Here is a 20008-nt window from a genome sequence, read left to right on the forward strand (position 1 = left end):
ACACCTCCACATCTTCCTCGTGTACTTCCGTATTGGAACGAGAAAGGAGTTTATGGACCGTATTGGAACGAGAAAGGAGTTTATGGACTATAGCCACATTAACTTGGAGACGTGTGTTTTGTGTCGTTTTTACGTCTGTGTGGTTTAGAAGGTGGTCTAAGGGGTATGGCCGTATGGGTGTGGTGAGTCTCTTTTTCTTTTTTTTCTCCAATCTGAATTATTTTTTTATTAAACCAAAGTCAAGAGTTTATGCCACCAGAGCAGAGGCTGTAGAGGACTCGTACTTCCATTTAGGAGCCAGAACTCCCTCGGTCCTGTAGTAACGAGCCAGCCTGTGGATTCTGCTCTCAGTGAGAACCAGACGGAACTTGGCGCCTTCATCGTTTCTGTTTCTCTCCAGGTGCTTCCTGATGGCCACAGCCTTCTTGATGAGGTGGTAGAGGTCCTCTGGCAGGTCTGGAGCGAGGGCCTTGGACTTGAGGATCTGCAGGATCTTGTCATCAGTGACACAACGCACCTGGGCCACTCCATGAGAGTCCCTCAGAATCACACCGATCTGAGATGGGGTCAGGCCCTTCTTGGCCAGTTTGAAGATCTGCTCTTTGACATCATCGGATGTCAGTTTCAGCCAGGTAGGAACACTGCGCTTGTAAGGCAGAGATGACTGGGACAAGCCCTTTCCGGGAGTGTGCATGCGACCCATGATGGCGGTAGAGGAAGAGAGTTCGTATGGGAGTTGGAGTTGGAGTGTGATTGAGCTTGGTCTCTACTGAAGGTCAACGATCGTGAAGGTAGATTCTAGAAGAGTATGGCTATATATCAGTACTATGACACCATATTGATGACATATGACACACTTGACACATCACTCCCTCTGGTCCCATATATGGTTACCGATATGCCTATATATGGGCATATAAATATATGGGCACCAATATGCCCATATGGGCATATTGGTGGATCGGCGGTTGTTGACAACCAGATCTCCATAAAAATCTATGCCTCACACCGCCGATCTGACTACTATGTCTGAGTCATAGTGTCTTCTTCTTGAACGCATACTCCCTTTGAACCACTTCTTCTGGGTTGGGAAAGTTTCACGGGCAGAGCCTATCTGGGGCCTCTGTGCGTCATCTCGCATGCGCAGTAGTGTCACCTCCGTGCCCAACCCTGTGCGCAGCAACCAGCAAGCTCGTGAGTCGAGCCCATTGAGCGAAATCGTTTTTGCTCGTTCATGTGTCCAGCCCCAGCTGCAGTAAGCTGCAGTACCAGAATCAGCCACCGTGTCCATTGCGCTTCACTTCTCCCTCTCGGTTCTGGGGGCTTGGTGTAAGGGCCGCATAGCGGCCAAAACCTCTAGTACCTACAGTATATATGGGGGTACGGGTCAGATTGGTGGTTCTGGACGACCGCCTGTCTGACCGACTCGACGCCGGACGCTGCACGCCCTCGGGTTCTTGTCGATGTGCGCACCTTGTTTGAAGTGAGATATGTGAACTACAGACACATAGATGAACAGAGTTTTCGTGCAATTATAGTAGGATAATTATTATCCTATTATCCGATAATAGGTAGATGATGAAGAGAGTCTCAGAGACTCCGGATACTGTAAGTTCAAAGCACACAAAGCTAAAAAGATCTCACAGCTTTGCACTTTCATCCAAAGGTTAAAAGTGCAAAGCTGTCTATCACAAAAATCACTTAAACTCACACAATCCTGTGATGCTGTTAAAATCAAAACCACTTATGTCCTCGATCTGGCTTGTGTGCACAGACTCTAGAGAGAGGCAGCAAAATCAGACTTACTTCACTGCAGGCATTTTCCATTGCATACATAAAATATCAAAGACCTTTATTCAACCTTGGTGATTCTTGTTTCAGTGACATTTCTAAATTATGATCACAATTGGACACAATAAATGGGACGAAAACTGAAGAGAAACGTGAAGTGAAACTAAAACTAGAACCAAATAGGCAGTCTGAACTCCCACACAACATCAGGTGGGATCTGACAGCTATGACTGCCAAACATGCAACAGAAAAAAAAGAAGAAATAGAAAAGTGTGCTTGAGTTTCATTAGTTTTGGACAAAATAGTAGCAGAAAGTGTGTTTAGAAGAAAAACAAAATGGCCGATTTGAAAGATTTGGGAAGGAGGTTCTTCCCAGCTCCACTGGGAGTGTACGTGCTAAGTTTCCAATGGTGCCCGAGATTAACTGTTCACAAACGGATGGACAGACAGCCGGATGGACAGACAGCCGGATGGACGGACAGACAACAGACAGATGGACGAACTCACTGGAGTGAAAACAATCCCTCGGCCTGAGAGGAATATAACAATAAAATGTCAACATTTAAATGATGGAGATGGGAGATGGCGGTTGTTGTTGGTCATTTTTACTGCAGTTTCTCAGCAATTCTCTCAGTCTGTTCCGTGTGGTAGACATCAGTGATAATGGCTTGATGGATGATCCGGATGTGTGCCACAGACTCTGGACTAATAACCACCATGGCCTTAGCAGCCCTGGCCTATGCTTGGCTGGAATGGCGGGAGCTCCCCAGAGTCTTGAAGGCCTGATGCAGGCTAATAGGCCATGGATGACCTCATTGATGTCCGGTGTCACATTTGGACTGGATTCAATGGCTTCATTTATTATTGGCTGGTGGTCTGCCTCAAGCGTGTGTGTGTGTGCTATGTGCAAATGTATGTTGTATAGAGTAGGTGTGTATGAAATTCAGACCTCCATCAGTACTGTTACACCTTATTTATATGACAAGGGGTCCTAGAATTCACATGCAAAAGCCAATCTGTTGAGACACACTGATGCCTGAAGCATATTTTGTTGCCTGCAGCCATAATCAAAGGTGTCTGACGTATTCATGTAGCTGTGACTGTAATGAGGCCTATTTTCTGAGCAAAGTCATAGACCATTTTTTTAATAAGGTAGGGCCCTATTTTCGGCCGAAGTTCCTATAGCCATTATTTGGGGATTTAGCATTGCACAAGGTGCGTTCCCGTGCAAAAGTTGCTATCTTCAGACACCAGCCTTATCCCTAAAACACCTGCGCTACCCGTTACATTATGCAACCAATCACCGTGCCAGATGCCATTGCCTGTAAGAGAAGACTGCGCAAGCCATTATCCCCAATGCAATCTTTTGCTCTCTCCCTCTCTGCCCTGGAAGAGCGACGTTGCCTTGGAATAAAATTATATTTGATACACAGAATTATCACTCATACATTGCTGATTATAGAGAACTTTAAATTACTCTGCTTGTGTTCTGGATTAATTCAACAAAATGGTCTGGTGTGGTTAAAGCAAATTAGGAGAGAATTAGGAGAGCCTCTGAATGCCGTAATCTGAAGACCCACCTCTTCAGACTCCATCTCAGCCCGTAGCACTTAGCCCTAGCCTTGACGACCTTGCAGGATTATGGAAAGGCTAAAATGTAACTTAGATAGCATGTTACTGTATGTAGACAGATGCAAGGTCATTTTTGGCCTGGCACCCTGTATACAGTAGTTTCATTGTAGGCTGATGAAAGGTTCTTGCTTTACGTATGTATGAGTTATTATTAGATTACTATGTTTATGCATTTGATGTATTATGTGTATGTCCTTACTGTAAATCGCTCTGGATTAAGAGCGTCTGCTAAATGCCTAAACTGTAAACTGTAAACTGTAATGTTGTGCCGTTGTGCGCCCGACCGACTCCCAACATGTCCATTGCAGGCACGCTCTACCAAACAGATTTGGCATAGCGGGTGGTTTTAGTATCCACTATGCGCTTTCCCAAACGTGTGTGGGTAAGGCAACAATTTTAGGGAAAGCGCAACAACACGCCCAGGGCCACACCTTCAGGCGCAAATAACGGAGTCGGCATAATGAATAGCGGATAGTGCGGCCGTGAGATACCGCTTAGGGACAGTGCCAGCCTACTTGTGCGTAATTCACGGGTAGCGGGTAGTGCGAACGGGTAAGGCACTGGCAAAGATAGGGCCTGCAATGTTTTGTACCATGCAGTACTATTAAGTACAAAAGCACAATTCAAACAAGATGCTTTACAGCAACACATGATGTGATATTTGTTCTGAGAATCTGTGGTTAGCTTTGCTTTTCCTACTATGATGTCCATTGGTATGTTCCAACCATTTGGGACTAGCTTGAGGGCCATCTGAGAATAAACACAACAGAAAAGCTCCAGCATCTCTTCACATCAGAGTTTTTGACCGTAGGCGTCTTTTGCACATGCATGATCTGACCTTCTATTGTGGCTTGTACCGCTTTTGGTACAGGGCACGGCTAATGTTAACCAGGGGCCCTGGAACGCAGCGGGAGCTCAGTGAAGCAACATTAGCCCAGTGCATTAGCCTGGCTCTCTGACTGACACACATTCATGGATGGCTCCGTCCTCAGCCATCTGATGTACCCAGTCAGAGCCAGCACAGACAGCTGTAGTGTAGGCCACACACAGTCTCTCTGTGCCACCTCTCCTCTCTGTCATGTGCCTTTGCTGTGCTCTCATTGCTCTGTGCGCTCATCTCTCCCTCTGCCTCCACTTAGCTTTATTTCATCATGCATAGGGCTGGGTTTTGGTACTCAATACCTGCAAGGTATTCATCAAATCAAAGCAAATAGTAGAAACGTAACAAGTCCCGCAATCGATCTCTAACTCCCCATTTATTTATTCATTTTTATTTGAGCCAGGTCAGATCAGAAAAACCAGAAGGGTCCAATAATAATGGCATGGCTTCATGTAGATCTCAGACTTCATGTGGCCAGTCTGTGATGTCAGTCACCTACAGTATGCGTTTCTTGCTGCCCGTGCACTGTTTGACTGTAGGCACTTTGACTGTAGGCATTCCTGTGTGTATGGTCTCATGACCTTGCCGTGTGCTGTACACCACCATGACTTGTCTGGCTGTACTGTTAGCTGAAGGTCTGCAGCTTCTGTTTCTGTCATGCAAAAGTTTTAAAAAACAATTCCCCAGCATCTCTTTTTCTGTACTTTACATGATTGGGCATGAATGCACATAACACTTAGCTAGTCTGTTTGACAGTCTAGGATTTGATAGATCAAAAGAATCCTTAGCGGAAACCCTGACGCACACACATACTCTCACAGACAGACCATCTTATAGATTCTTTCAATAGCCAGAAGATGAATGCCACTATGGTCGACTAGAAATATTCTTAAATACACTTTATGATCATACCTGATGTTTTATGAATGGGGCCCATAAGTTGGGCATGATTGATATTGAAATTAAATGCTCATTTGGTATGAGTATCACTTCAAATGGACTATGGTATTCACACTGGTATCATACTAATACAAAAGATAGCCAGCCCTATGCAGTCCTTCTTAAACTTTTACAACCACCAATCTTACACACACACACACAGACGCACGCACGCACGCGCACACACACACACACACACACACACACACACACACACGCACATGCTCACGCACACGCACACGCACACGCTCACACACACACGCACGCGCACACACACGCGCACACACACGGACGCGTGCACACACGCGTGCACATAGGCACGCACGCACATGGGCACGCACACACATATACTCACACACATGCACGCACACATACTGTACAGTAGATGCCCACTACTCAGTCATGTGCTCTTTCTTTCTATCTTACATCATTCTGCTTAAGTCTCTGGCTGACCAAACAAAGCACCCCAATTACCTTTATTAACATTCCATCTCTGATCCTCTTTCTCATGGAAGTCGCAGCTGCAGACACAGTGCAAACAGCTTGCTACTCCACTGAGAGATCGATGTGAAGAACTCTTCACACACACAGGTGAACAGACAGGCATCATGCCAACAGTAGCTCCCTCCTAATCCACTTTGGATGTTAAGGATCTATCAACTCCCCCGTTCTCTGTTTTCCCATCAGAAACACACCTCTATAGGCTCGAGAGAGGCCATTCAGAGGTAACCACCTACTGAGAGCAGAATGGCAGTTCACAGCTAGGTGAAGCTTTTAATAAAATCTTGAATGCACATACTGTACAGTAATGCATAGAGACAGGCACTGCCTTGGATGCAGACTGCAAGCTACATATTCAGTGTACTGTATGTGCGACTAAAGGATCATGTACGACAGTGGATAACTTGCCAAAGTTCATATCCTATTTCGTTTCTTACCGGATATAGATTTTCCCTTTGTGCTCAGTAGTCAATAATAAGTCACACATATACCCGCAGCATGTGCACACACACACACACACACACACACACACACACACACACACACACACACACACACACACACACACACACACACACACACACACACACACACACACACACACACACACACACACACACACACACACACACACACACACACACACACACACACACGCACAGCAAGTTTGTAATGTATTTTGATGCAAAATCATTCAATGCTTTATAAACCAACTGTAGTATTTTGAAATCAGTTATTTGACAGACAGGAAGCCAGTGTAAAGATCAAGAACTGGAGAGATATCATCCACTTTCTTGGTATTAGTATTTAAGGGCCCAAGCAGCAGCATTCTGAATCAACTGAAGCTGTCTGGTCGATTTTTGGGGGAGACCTGCAAAGAAGCCGCTACAGTAGAGAGTAGAGACTAATGAAGATAAATGCATGGAAATGTTTTTCCAAATTCTGCTGAAACATAAGTCCTTTAATCCTCACAGTAGGCTGACTTTGTAATTCTCTTAATGTGGCTGTTGACATTCAGATCTGAGTCTATGAATACACCAAGATTTCTAGCCTGTGTTGTGGTTTTAAACATTGCCTATTGAAGCTGAGCACTGACTTTTAATAATTCTTCCTTGGCTCCAAAAACTATTACTTTTTGTTTTGTCTTTGTTTAATCGAACACATTTCTGGCACATCCAATCATTGATTTGTTCAATGCACTTACTCAGTGCTTGTTTTGGATCAGTCCCCTGTGTGTGTGTGCGTCGTCCACTGAGATGTGTAATTAAATTCCTGTAGACACTAAGTAGTCCCGGTACTATAAGTAGAAAAGCCCCACCCAGTCTAGTAATGTTGAGTTCGGCCATGTTGAATACAGCACTGAGCTATATGGTAGCCTAATACACATACTGAGACATTTTTTTCCCCGGCTACTATCAGTGTTTAAAGTGGATGTCAACAAGTAAGGGTGGTTTAATTATGGCAGTTTTTAGGGGGAATAAACCTGTAATTGCAAACATTTTTGAAAAAGCCTGTTTGTAGAATATATCAAGGCAGCACACACACACAAACACAATCACAAACACAAACGCACACCATTTGTTCCTAACTATCCATTATTTAGCTGGGGACCCCCTGGAACTTATTGAAGCTGCCGTGACCTGGTGGTCAAATCTGGTATTGCAAAATGTCCGCATTTAAACCGCTAGCATGCTTCTATCGTCTGAAACCCTAGTGCGCCTCCTTGGTGCGCCTCCTTGGTGCTCTAATCTTCCACATTTGGGCACCAAATTGGCCACCAAAAATGCAGAAGTAAGGTGGGGGCGGGGTTGTCCGTACTCTAGATCAGTGGTTCCCAAACTTTTTAGCTCAAGACCCAAAAGAGAAATTAGACCGGGATCCAAACTACTGAAAATAGCAGATCCACAAGCTCACAAAGGGTCGCTTTGCGCCGCGTTGCGAGCTTGTGGATCTGCTATTTAAAAAAAAAAAAATAATAAATAAATAAACTGTTTTTGTAGGAAATGGAAAAAAGGGGATATTTACTCACGACCCATAAAAAAAATGCATTTGCGAGCCACAAATGGGTCCCGACCCAACGTTTGGGTCGGGGTTCCTTCTTCCTCCTTCTGTTATGAAGAGAAGATGATTAGTCATCGCTGTCCTGGTCATGTGACTTACAGGTCATTGTCACTGTGTAACTGAGACTCCCCCCAGGGAGGAACACTGTGGCCGCCATGCTTCAGCTTTAGCCTCGCTCTATGAGTGCTACTTTCATGCTCTACTTCTTGTTCCAGTTATTGTCCTCTACAGTGTACTGTAACACCCTCAGTGTTCATTTTTAACACTCAGAGGTATGGATACAGCAGGGGTCTTCAACGTTTTTCAGCCCAAGGACCCCCTAGCTGAGAGACAGATGAAGCAGGGACCCCCATTGCATAATTGTATAAAATTGCGTTGCATTTTAAACCTTTTAATAGATTTCATGGATAGCTTCATAAACTTGTTTGACAGCACTATCATCAGTACATGTTGGATTCATGTTAATGAGTATTTTCAGACATTTACCACTTAAACCCTCAATACTTGTAATAAGTTGACCTTTCACTCTGTACTTGGTCAGCTCTTTTTTCCCTCTACACCAAACCTCTTTGCCGAAAATAGTTTTGGCCACATTTTGACTAAAGTTCTCCTCAGAATAGGGATTCTAGGGTTCGAGTGGTTAATGTAAATAAATTATCCTATCACACAAAGATTTGGCGGTTCCCCTGTAGTAACTCTGAGGACCCCCTAGGGGTCCCGGACCCCCTGTTGAAGACCCCTGGGATACAGTAAATCAGCACTGAGGATTTTGCTGTATGTATGAAGTGTGTAAACTGTACCAAGTTATGTTTAGGGCTGAACAACTAATCGAAATGTAATTGAAATCGCAATATATAATTTCCAAATCGCAGAGCCTGCAAATGTAAAAGAGAGGTGGGGTCCAAAATGGACTTCATTCTAGTGTTATGGGTAATATTTAGTGTATACTAATATATAATATTAATTTGACCCTTAAATGTATACTGAATCGTGGCCCGGCAGTTGGCGTAACAGTCTGGGCTGACAGTGTGTCGCGGGTTCGACTCCCGATTCCATCGACCTTTGCTGCATGTCACTCCCTATCTCTCCCCCCATTTCCTGTCCTATCAATAAAGGCATAAAAGCCCAAAAATAAATCTTAATTTATTTAATTTTTTATACACAAGCTCACAAAGGGTCGCTTTGCGCCGCGTTGCGAGCTTGTGGATCTGCTATTTTAAAAAAAATAATAAATAAATAAATAAACTGTTTTTGTAGGAAATGGAAAAAAGATTTTCCGACTAATATTGTGATTGCGATTCATCGCAATCACAATATTAGTCGGAAAATTCACAATAAGATATTTCCCCCCAATCGTTCAGCCGGAGTTATGTTGCTCTAGTTTACTCCTTTTAAATATTTATATCCATGCACTGCGGTTACGGTAGATATTTTGGCCACATGCTAAATGTACATGTTGTGACTGTTCACTGAAGGGTCGGTCAATAAATACAAACCATGTTTCAATTCACACTGCATTCAGAAAATATGATCAGTGTTGTTATAGCCACATACTGTAAGTGGTAGAATGTAGCTAAGTACATTTACTCAAGTACTATACTTAACTACAATTTTCCGGTACTTTTGCTTTACTTGAGTATGTCAATGTTTCAATAATTTATACTTCTACGCCACTACATCTCAGAGGCAAATACTTTTTTCTCCACTAACATTATGAAAACATTAGTTACTAGTTCATTTGCAGATTTTCATTATTATTCACATTATCATTACAAAACATACATTAATCAATTAAGCCCTATTTTATACGTAAGCTATTCAAAAATCAAGCTCACAACGTGTCGCAATGCGATGCGTTGTGGGGCTTGTAGATCGTCAATTTTCGAAAGATTTAGAATTTGTGGAAATGGGACATTCTGTATAATGAGTACTTTTACTTTTTTTTATGCCAATACTTTTGCACTTTTACTCAAGTAACATTTTGAATGCATGACTTTTACTTGTAACAGAGAATTTAAAAAATTGCTACTTTTACTTCATTAAAAGTAATGATGAGTATTTCTTCCACCACTGATAGCCCCATACTGTACATTACAGGTCAGGAGAAGGACAAGTGTAAATACTAACCCCTGTGAACAGCCGGCTCTAATGACAGCTCTAATGTCAGCCTGTTATTATCACAGCCATTTGGTTGAAGCCCAGCATGCACGACCCAACCAGGGTTGCCAGATTTTGTGAGAGAAATACAGTAAGCAACGAGGTCTATGAAAACGAGCCCAAAAGAAGCGACTATAGGCCACATGAGCAAAATAGCCGGTCTACAAGCTCACAACGTGTCGCATTGTGAGCTTGTAGATCTGCTATTTTCAAACAAATCTTGGGGAAAAAAGCAAAACATTTTGAATATTTTTTGGAACATTTTAACAACACAAATCTGGTACGGGGGTCCCTGGCACAAAATATTTTCTGATGGGGGGGGGGTCCGTGGACAAATACATTAACACATTGACTGCCAATCGCGTAGATCTACGCAAACCTATTTATAGCCGCCACGTGCCAATCGCGTAGACCTACGCGAAGTGGTCTTTTTTATTTTTATTTTTTTTAAGTTCACATTGCACTTTTTTTTCACTTTCGGTACGACACATTTCATTGTAGCACCACCGGAAACGGAATTATCCAGGATCCGGTTTTGCCGATCCCATCGGCCTCCATTCTAAAGCGGACACTAAAACGCCATTTTCTCGTTTGTAGTTTTACTCGTCGCTGATCGTCGCTAAACCGTTGTAACTACAAGATGGAGGCTCCGTTTTTGAAGGGGATTTCACTGGGCGACGCAGTCGGATCGCCGCTGTGTTTTCAAACAGTTTAATGCTCGATCTTAAGGGATTTAACGAGGTCTGTGGCGACGTGAATAAAACAAAAAAACAACAATAAAACGCTGGCACTGGTGAGTACATTATGAGATTAAACTCTGGCGTGGAATGTGTTAATTTGGGGGTCCTTGACATTAAAAAGTTTGAGAACCACTGGTTTAAAAAATGTTTATGAAACAAGCCCAAATAAACAACTACACTTTAGAAACAAGCCCCAAAAAGAAAATGCATCCCGCAATTACCAATATTTACAAGCAACTTTACAGAAAAACAAGCCCAAAAGTCGCTTATAATAAGCAGACATGGCAACACTGAACCCAACAAATCAACAGGGCTGCCAAGCAGCCTACCTGTCCCCCCGGGGCCCAACGCTCCATGGCAACCAACCAACCCCTAATGACCGGCATGGTGGCAACAGATGTGGTCCCGGCTACGGTTGGTTGGCTAAAGCACTGTTTCCCAAACATTAGGTGTTGATTTTGACAGCAAATTTTGATTTAGTTTTAGTCATACAGTCTTTTGAATAAAATTACATTTAGTTTATTATAATTATTTTAGTCATCTGAAATGTTTTTAGTTTTTGTCTAGTTTTAGTCGACTAAATATCATCAGATTTGTATTGTATTTTGGCGGGCATTGATGTCGTCGTAATGGGTGATTTTACACTTGGTTGCATGCTGAAAATAGCAGATCTACAAGCTCACAACTGCAATGAGTTGTGAGCTTGTAGATCTGCTATTTTCAGAGAGCAACACCCGATCGCAACCAAAGTTCTACTGGATTCTCCACTAGTCCCTCCTCCACACTCAACATTTTAGTCTAGTTTATATTTGTTGACAACATTTTCAATATATTTAGCCTTAGTTTTAGTCATCATAGCTTAGTGTTTATTTAGCTTTCGTCAGTGAAGTAGACGAAAAACTTTCATCAGTTTTAGTCGCTAAAATCAATACTGGGCCACAGGTAAATATGTTTTCTAATTTTTTTTTCAAATAAAACATTTTCAGAGTTAGAAAGAAAGACATTCCAGAAGCTCTAAACGCGTCGCATCGTGACACATTGTGAGCTTGCACTGTAGATCGGCTAATTTAACTACTTTGGGTCCCGGGGAGACAACATCACATTTCTCTTTTGGGTCTCCAGCTAAATAGTTTGGGAACCACTGGGTTAGCGAAGCTCAGTATTGTTCAGCAACGAGACAGGAGGAAGGAGGAGGCGAATGAAGGAGATGCAACAAGGAAAGGATAAACCATCCGAGGAGGAGGTGCCCGCGGCTCCCCATCCTCACCCAGACACCAACATCTGTCCCCATGCCCCGTCCTCTATTTCCTTCCATCCATCCATCAATAGGCCTATCACAGTTATTACATATAATCGCCTGATCACAATTATGAAATAATCACAATTATTTTTGCATAATCGTTGGAATGGTTTAAAATATTGGCGTATAAATCTGTTCATTCATCATAGCGAAAATAGCCGATCTACAAGCTCACAATGCGTCACAACGTGACGTGTTACGATGTTTTTTTTTGGTTGTCTTGCTCAAATAAAATGTAAATAACATTTTCACTTGAAGACGGAGTGCCTTGGATGCAGTAGCACCTCTTGAACTAGAGAGCCACTTGATCCACGCAGCGCTTTCCTCCCTTTGTTTCATGTTTCATGTTCTTTTTCTTCTTTTTTTGAGTATACAACTATTAAATGCATGGCCTGTATTGGCCATAGTACATTATGTATTATGATTATTGGTACAGGCCATTGTCATTTATTTGCATATTTAAGTTATTTATTTGCCATATCTACCCTGTCGCATTTATGTTTACAAAGACAAACAGAAATGTATCATTTCTGTTTTACACAATTAAAGTCGTTAATCGCAATTATTTGTATGACAATTAATCATCAACTAACATTTCATGATAGTGACAGCCTTATCCATCCCTCCATCCCTCCATCCCTCCATACTGTATATCCTCATCTGTTCCTGTGTTATCTTTCAGCTCATGTTCTATAGATAATGAACTGCTTAATGTTCTCAGAAAATGTATTTCCACTCATAAATAGTCAGTCTGTTGCCATCGACACGGACAATTTATTTCTTCCCTTTCTCCTTCCCTTTCTTCTGTTCACTCGTTCCATTTATCCTCCATCATGGCAATGACTACAGTTACAACATTGTGAAATCAAGGATCTATCCATCCAAAACAAAGCGTGCTTACTGCTTACACACACACACACACACACACACACACACACACACACACACACACACACACACGCACACACGCACACGCACACGCACACACACACACACACACACACACACACACACGCCTTATTTCTCCCCATTCTCATTACTTTATTATTTTATTAGCTCCATATTCATTTGTCACTCTCTCGCCTCAGAAATACCCCTCCCCACGCCTCCTCCACCATTATTCAACCTCTTTATAACTCCTAATATCATCTTCTTGTATCCATTCATCCTTCTCAAGCTCTCTCCCTCCCCATCCCTCCATCACACTCTCATTTTGTCGCTGTCGGGCGGAAACCTTGTATGTTGTACAAAACCATTCATTTACAAAAATACTAATAGAGAAAAAGAATATGGAGATACAAGGTTTCTGCCTAAAAGCAACGATTTGATCTCCTCTTATCACATCCTCTCTCCTATGTGTTTGTCCCCTACTCAGCCTACACTCTCTCTTTAATAATAAATAATAATATTATATATTATATTACACTAATATTACACTGAAGGCTCTGTCTCCCAAGGTACGCTTGTTTGCAGTGGTGGAAAAAGTACTCAAATGTTTTACTTAAGTAAAAGTATCAATACTGCAGTGTAGAAGTACTCCGTTACAAGTAAAAGTCCGGAATTCAAAATTGACTTGAGTAAAAGTACAAAAGTATTGGTATCAAAATGTATTTAAAGTACCAAAAGTAAAAGTACTAAAATTCTCTCTCTCTCTCTCTCTCTCTCTCTCTCTCTCTCTCTCTCTCTCTCTCTCTCTCTCTCTCTCCCCCCCCCCCCCCCCCCCCCGGTCAGGCACACGTCCCCCAGAGAGAGTGCTGAGAGAGCCTGAAATATTGATGTCCCCAGGCGTAGGTTACCGCCAGCACACTCTGCGGGGGGTTTCAGACCAGTTAGGGAGAAACATGAAGTGATGGGTGAACTTCACTATAGAAGGATGAGTGGGAGGAGGTTGAGTGGGAGAGGTGGCAGAAGGGGGAAGAGATGGATTGGAGAGAGTAAAATAAAAATGGTTAAATAGACTGTATGGACTGCATTTCTAAGTCATGTTTGTCTAGTTATTTGTCTAGCTCTTATTCACTGTTACAGTCCCGAGGGGCTTTACAGGGCTGCATTCTTTAAAAGCAAACAGAATGACGTCAACTGACATTCGACCATAGCCTGACACTCAGCCTGAATTTTCATTTAGTTTCAAGACTAAGATTTTAATATTTAGTCGACTAAGACTAAACAATTTCAGATGACTAAAATAGGACTCAAACTAAATGGTTTGTTATTCAAAAGACTAAGGACTGAATCAGAATTTGCTGTCACAATTAACACTGCAGTGCAGCCGTTTTCTGAGATGGGGCGTGGCCAAAGTGGGACTCTTTGGCGATTGGTTCATACTGGATTATCCCGATCCCGATGGGGCCGGATAGATTTTAAACCGAGAAAACCCCGCCTTCTACAGCGTCACCAGACCCTGAACGCGAGGCTAGCGAGTCAGGGTCTGGAGTCAGGCTACTTCGACCATAATACTGGGTGGGGAAATACTCCCAAGAAAAAAACCTGTCGTATGAAAACAAAAGGAAGGAACCTCAGGAAGGGCCACAAGGGAGGGTAGGGGACCCTCTTCTTCCAGGGCAGATGCAATGCAGCATGGCAATAACAAAATGCAAAAACAAATGACGGCACAAACTACCATATATTATGCTTGTTGGAAGCAGTTGGAGTTCACTGTCTTGCTCAAGGACACTTCAGTGCAATGCCAGTACAAGCCAGGATTGCACCGGGAATCTTCTACTTGCCAGGTGACTGCTCTACCTCCCGAGACAATGTCGCCAAAAAGGAGAGATAAAGGAAAAATCGAAGTATATTATATGTGGATCTCGGGATTCAGGTGAGAACGGAGTGGTTCCAATATGGACCTCAGACTTCATGTGGCCAGCCTGTGAAGTCAGTCGTCTATCTATCACAGTCGTCTATGACATATCTATGATATATGACTCAGCCCGATCAGAGCCACAGAAGTAGGCCACAGAAGCCCACTTCTGTTGAGAGACTTGCCCCGGACACACAGACAGTGTGTGTGTGTGTGTGTGTGTGTGTGTGTGTGTGTGTGTGTGTGTGTGTGTGTGTGTGTGTGTGTGTGTGTGTGTGTGTGTGTGTGTGTGTGTGTGTGTGTGTGTGTGTGTGTGTGTGTATGTGTGTGTGTGTGTGTGTGTGTGTGTGTGTGTGGAATAGAATAGAAACATTTTATTGGCATTAACAATGTTCCGTTAGTGACCTTGCCAACTACTGTAGCCGCAGTGCTGCACACAGCGTGCAGTTTACGTGTCGTTGGTTTGCACTACATTATCCTCAATACAATGCTGGGCTTTTGTGAAGCATCAATGTTTGTTTGTTTATTTGTTTGTTTATTACAACCGCCACTCTCACCCACAACTGTTCTCTCCTTTGCTTCCCACCTCTCTGTCTCTTTTCTCTCTCTTCTCTCTCTTGTACAGTACATCTGATGGAGACAAGTTTAAAAAATATTGTCTAATGAAAAAGTTAAACCCCAACATAACTCGTTTGGATTTTTAACCACACTAGCGGCGAGGCTTTAAAGGGATAGTTCACCCCTAAAATGACTTTTTTCTATTGATTAATCACCCCATGGAGACTTGAATTCATGGATATTTTTTTGTTTTTGTCGCATTCCTAAGACAATAATTTGATGACCGGCAGCGGTTCCGGTAGGGGACACAAAGAGTATCGTTTGTGTCTCCTACCGGAAACGCTGCCTACCGGTCCGCGGGTCATCAAATTATTGGCTTAGGAAATGGGACACAAAAAAAAAGAAATCCATGAATTCAAGTCTCCATGGGGTGACTAAGTAAAAAGTAAAAAGTAAAAATATTTTTTGGTGTGAACTATCCCTTTAAGGATAGCTGTGTCGGTCATTCCGTCTGTCCATCCATTCATCACTTTGGACCAAAACAACACATCTTGAAAAATGCTGGTGGATGAATTGTCAGAGGATAACCTGGAGACCCAATAAAGCCATTCCTCTACTTTCTTTTACCATTTTAGAGTTGGATATGCAGCACCCACTCGTGGTACTAGACCTCCTGACTGACGTGGTACCTGTATGACTCACGTTTAAACGATGAACAAAACACCAGAGCACTTTAAAAGATAGTCTAAGGGGACAAAAGAGAGAGAGAAGAAAATCAATTGGATGGATCCCCTCGAAAGGCTCAAATGATTGGATTCATTGAGACAAATCAACACGAAATAAATGAATCACAACAGCTCCAACTCTCTGCACGACACGTCTACAGTGACCTTGACAGAAAGGACCCTAACCATCGCCATGGAGACAGCATTTACCTGCGAGACAAGGAGAGGCGGAGAATGAATGAGAGAGAGAGAAAGACTGCATGAATAGAGAAGAGAGGATGAAAGAGCACGAAGGGGCAGATACAGTAATGTGTTGAGAGGTAGAGGCCTCGAGGAGGAGGGGGTGATGGATGCTATTATATCAAAGACGAGGAGAAGGAATTATTTTCAGTTCATTAAAGGTGAATGCAGGAAAAATAGACAGAAACAGACATAGGGCCGTATTTTCGAATAGTTCAACTAGCCGATCTACATCGACACGTTGTGAGCTTGTAGATTGGCTATTTGAACTATTTGAAAATGTTTTTAAAAATAGTAAAAAATGAAAACGTTTAGGGATAATGGGTAAGGTACCGGCGAAGATATGGCCCATAGACTGCATTTGCTAAGAAACACACTGAGACAGCAGGTACACAGTGGTTTGATCACAACCACAGCATCACCAGCATCACCACAGAACTTAAAGACAGGGTGCCGTGATTTTCAGTGATTCCCCCCCCCTAAAACATAATCATCAGGTATTATGGTTATACTAGGAGGAAGATTTATTTAAAAAAAGTGTACAGAAAGTGTTAAAATTATGTTTTTATGTGGGCACGCCTCCAGTTCATTAAGTATACCTGGTTCTCACCTTAGCACCTCCTCCACCACCTTAGCACCACCCACCTGTCCTAGTCCCTCCTCCTCATGCCCACACCTGTTATGTTATGATAATGAGGGGGAGGGTATAATTTTACTGTGTCATTAAATGGCTGTTTTTCTATTGGCCCGTTTGACCCTCAAGGTTTCAGCCTCCAGGAAGAAACTCAAAATAGTCAGAGAAGACATAAAACACCATAAAAACACCACCAGGGGGCTTATGAAGTTCTATCAACCTCATAGACACATGAAAAACAGAAAAAGTGCAAAACCATGGCACCACCTCTTTAATGTCTCGAGTCATGACCCCATCAATCTGGTTTATAATATCACCCTCTCTCTCTCTCTCTCTCTCTCTCTTTCTAAGAAACTGCCCTGTTTAAATCCTGTTCACTTAAAAAATAAAAAGAGGGGGGGGCCAATCAAATTTAATCGGACATGAAGCAGCTCTTTTATTTCCCTAAATCCTAAATTTGTCTGTTTAAAAGGATCTCTAAATCCAATTTGCACGGTGAAACGCTGTACTTTCTTTAATCTATAGAATGTGTGCCCTAGGTTAAAGCGGAATATGTTTCTCCGAACAATTGGATTAAAGCCGTTCTGGATACACTGTGCTGCACCCTGTTATAGGCTTTGCTGTGGAGTAAATAACATCAATACAATCTAACACTTTCATCAAGTGCATGTACGGTCACATTTATTTTCATTCACTGTAACCGACAGTGGAAAAAAAGCACAACGGTAAAATTCCAGATCTAAAATACAGGGGGGTAAATGGAGGGTAAAAGACCCATTCCAATTGGCTTAAAATCCAGTTGTTGGCAATGGCATATCATGTATATGAGTATATTTATATCTAAATGTGCAGAAGTAGGCCTATTTTAAACGTATTAAATATAGTGATCCTCCTACGAATGGCAATTGCAGTTTCATTCATTATTTTCCCCTATGCAATTGTATTATAATATTGTTAGAATGGTCTCCTTGGCCAAATGGAAATACAGATCTTTTCAAACACTTATCCTATAATTATGGATTGATTAACAACAAGTTCCAAATGGACTACTTTCCCTTTCCATTTCCAGGTTGTTAAACCGCCAATGGTGCTGCTGAAGGAAGGGGGGGAAAGAGATTAATTGAACTTAACTTCTAACCCGTTCTTCCAACACATACATCATCAGTAGCACAACTTCAGGCTTTGATTTTACAGACCACAATCGCATATACTTTTAAAACTTATCTGTAATATTTCTTGGCTGCCGCTTACCATATTCCTGGGGTATATTGAGGGAACTGTAACCTCAAACCAACTTTGGCTCTAAAATGGGACATCCTATAGCTAATACAGGACAATTGTCAGCACTACTGGAGCTTGCACTGACTACAGCATATGCCTGCTGGTCTGAGGGTGAGACATGTGTTGGGTCAGGCATGAAGAAGATGGGACAAAAGAAAGAAAGTGAAGTGCCCTTGAAATGCGTGCTTTCAGATTGTAACAATGGCATACAGAAAATGTATAGAGTACTGTTCTAGTACACACACACACGCACGCGCACACACACACACGCACACACACACACACACACACACACACACACACACACACACACACACACACACACACACACACACACACACACACACACACACACACACACACACACACACACAGTTTTTTTTTTGTTTTGTTTTGTTTATTTTGCATAAATTGAGGGTTTGGTCACACAATGTTAATCCTATATTAAAATGTACTAATGGGAGGGCGAGCCGGCGGGCAGGGAGGGCAGACCTCTGACATATATTTGCACAAAAGCATGCCCATAAATGGGCATATACTGATGACATCAGCGATCACCATACATGGGCATAAAAGGGGCATGGACTGACAGATACAGAAATCCAGAGCCACAGATTCGATCGCTATGCCCATATATGGTAATTTGTATATATGGGACCGACCGACTTCAAACTCTGCACGTGCAGCGGCAAGGACTCGAGGGAGTGCGGTGCCCGCCGGTGAGTAGTTTGGATATCCAGTTGTCCAGAAGCGCCGATCCAACCAATATGCACATATATAGGCATTCCAATACATGGGCATATACTGAGGACATCAGGGATCTCCATATATGGGCATAAAAGGGACAAGGACTGACAGATACAGAAATCTCCATATATGGGCACAAAAGGGACCCCCAACACCATGACTCAGTATTGGTCAGATCGGTCAGTGTGACATAGGTGTGAGGGGCCGTGTAGCGGCCCGAACCTCTTGTGTAAAAATATTCAGCAAACCCCTATTCCCAATACTCAAGTACCAATTCACTGCCAAAACACCCGATAACCACATCTAAAAATCTAAAATTGCATTTACCTTTTCGAGAATGGGCCTTTAAAATGATCCAATTCAATGGCATTAAGGTTTTCTGCCTTTTCAAACCCTGTTTATGGAAAAGGTACATCCCAGGCTCCTTAGGCGTGGGGAGAGATTGCTGCTGCAGAATCTATCAATTATTGATGAAGTGAGAGAAGCTAAAATTGAAGACGGACTTCAGAGGCTTGTGTGTGTGTGTGTGTGTGTGTGTGTGTGTGTGTGTGTGTGTGTGTGCGCGCACACGTGCGTGCGATGAGTGCGTGTGCACGCGTCTGTTTTGAGATCTCTAGCAACTTCTGTATCTCAGTATCTCAATACAGTCCATAATACTGTGCCATAGATTTTACAGACCGTTACGTTGACGAACAGGTCAGCCACACAAAGGCTCTCTGCAGTCAGTGTTGCCAGATTCTGTGAGAGAAACAAGCAACCAGGTCTAGGAAAACCAGCCCAAAAGAAGCGACTATGGGCCACATGAGCACTTTAACATATACATCAGCTATTTGAAAATAGCCGATCTACAAGCTACAACGCGATGCGACGCGTTGTGTGAGCTTGTAGATCGGCTATTTTCAAATAAAATCTTGCAGGGAAATTATAATAAGAAGATCTGGCAACCCTGTCTGCAGTGCTCATGGTGATGAAACTATACATCAGTGGAAAACTAATAAACAGTGGGTGATCGTTCTTATGAA

The 20008-nt window shown here is 42.6% G+C and overlaps 1 protein-coding gene across 1 annotated transcript; it reads right to left on the reverse strand.

The window, feature by feature from the left end:
* Positions 1-217: 217 nt before the first annotated feature.
* LOC308082424 (small ribosomal subunit protein uS15-like) lies at positions 218-709 on the reverse strand. Its single transcript, XM_080424169.1, has one exon. It carries the CDS (start codon positions 701-703, stop codon positions 248-250), a length of 456 nt encoding a protein of 151 aa, XP_080280295.1. The 5' UTR covers positions 704-709; the 3' UTR covers positions 218-247.
* Positions 710-20008: the final 19299 nt, after the last annotated feature.

This window comes from Gymnoscopelus braueri, assembly GCF_963280865.1.
Source record: "Gymnoscopelus braueri genome assembly, chromosome: 3".
Lineage (NCBI taxonomy): Eukaryota > Metazoa > Chordata > Actinopteri > Myctophiformes > Myctophidae > Gymnoscopelus > Gymnoscopelus braueri.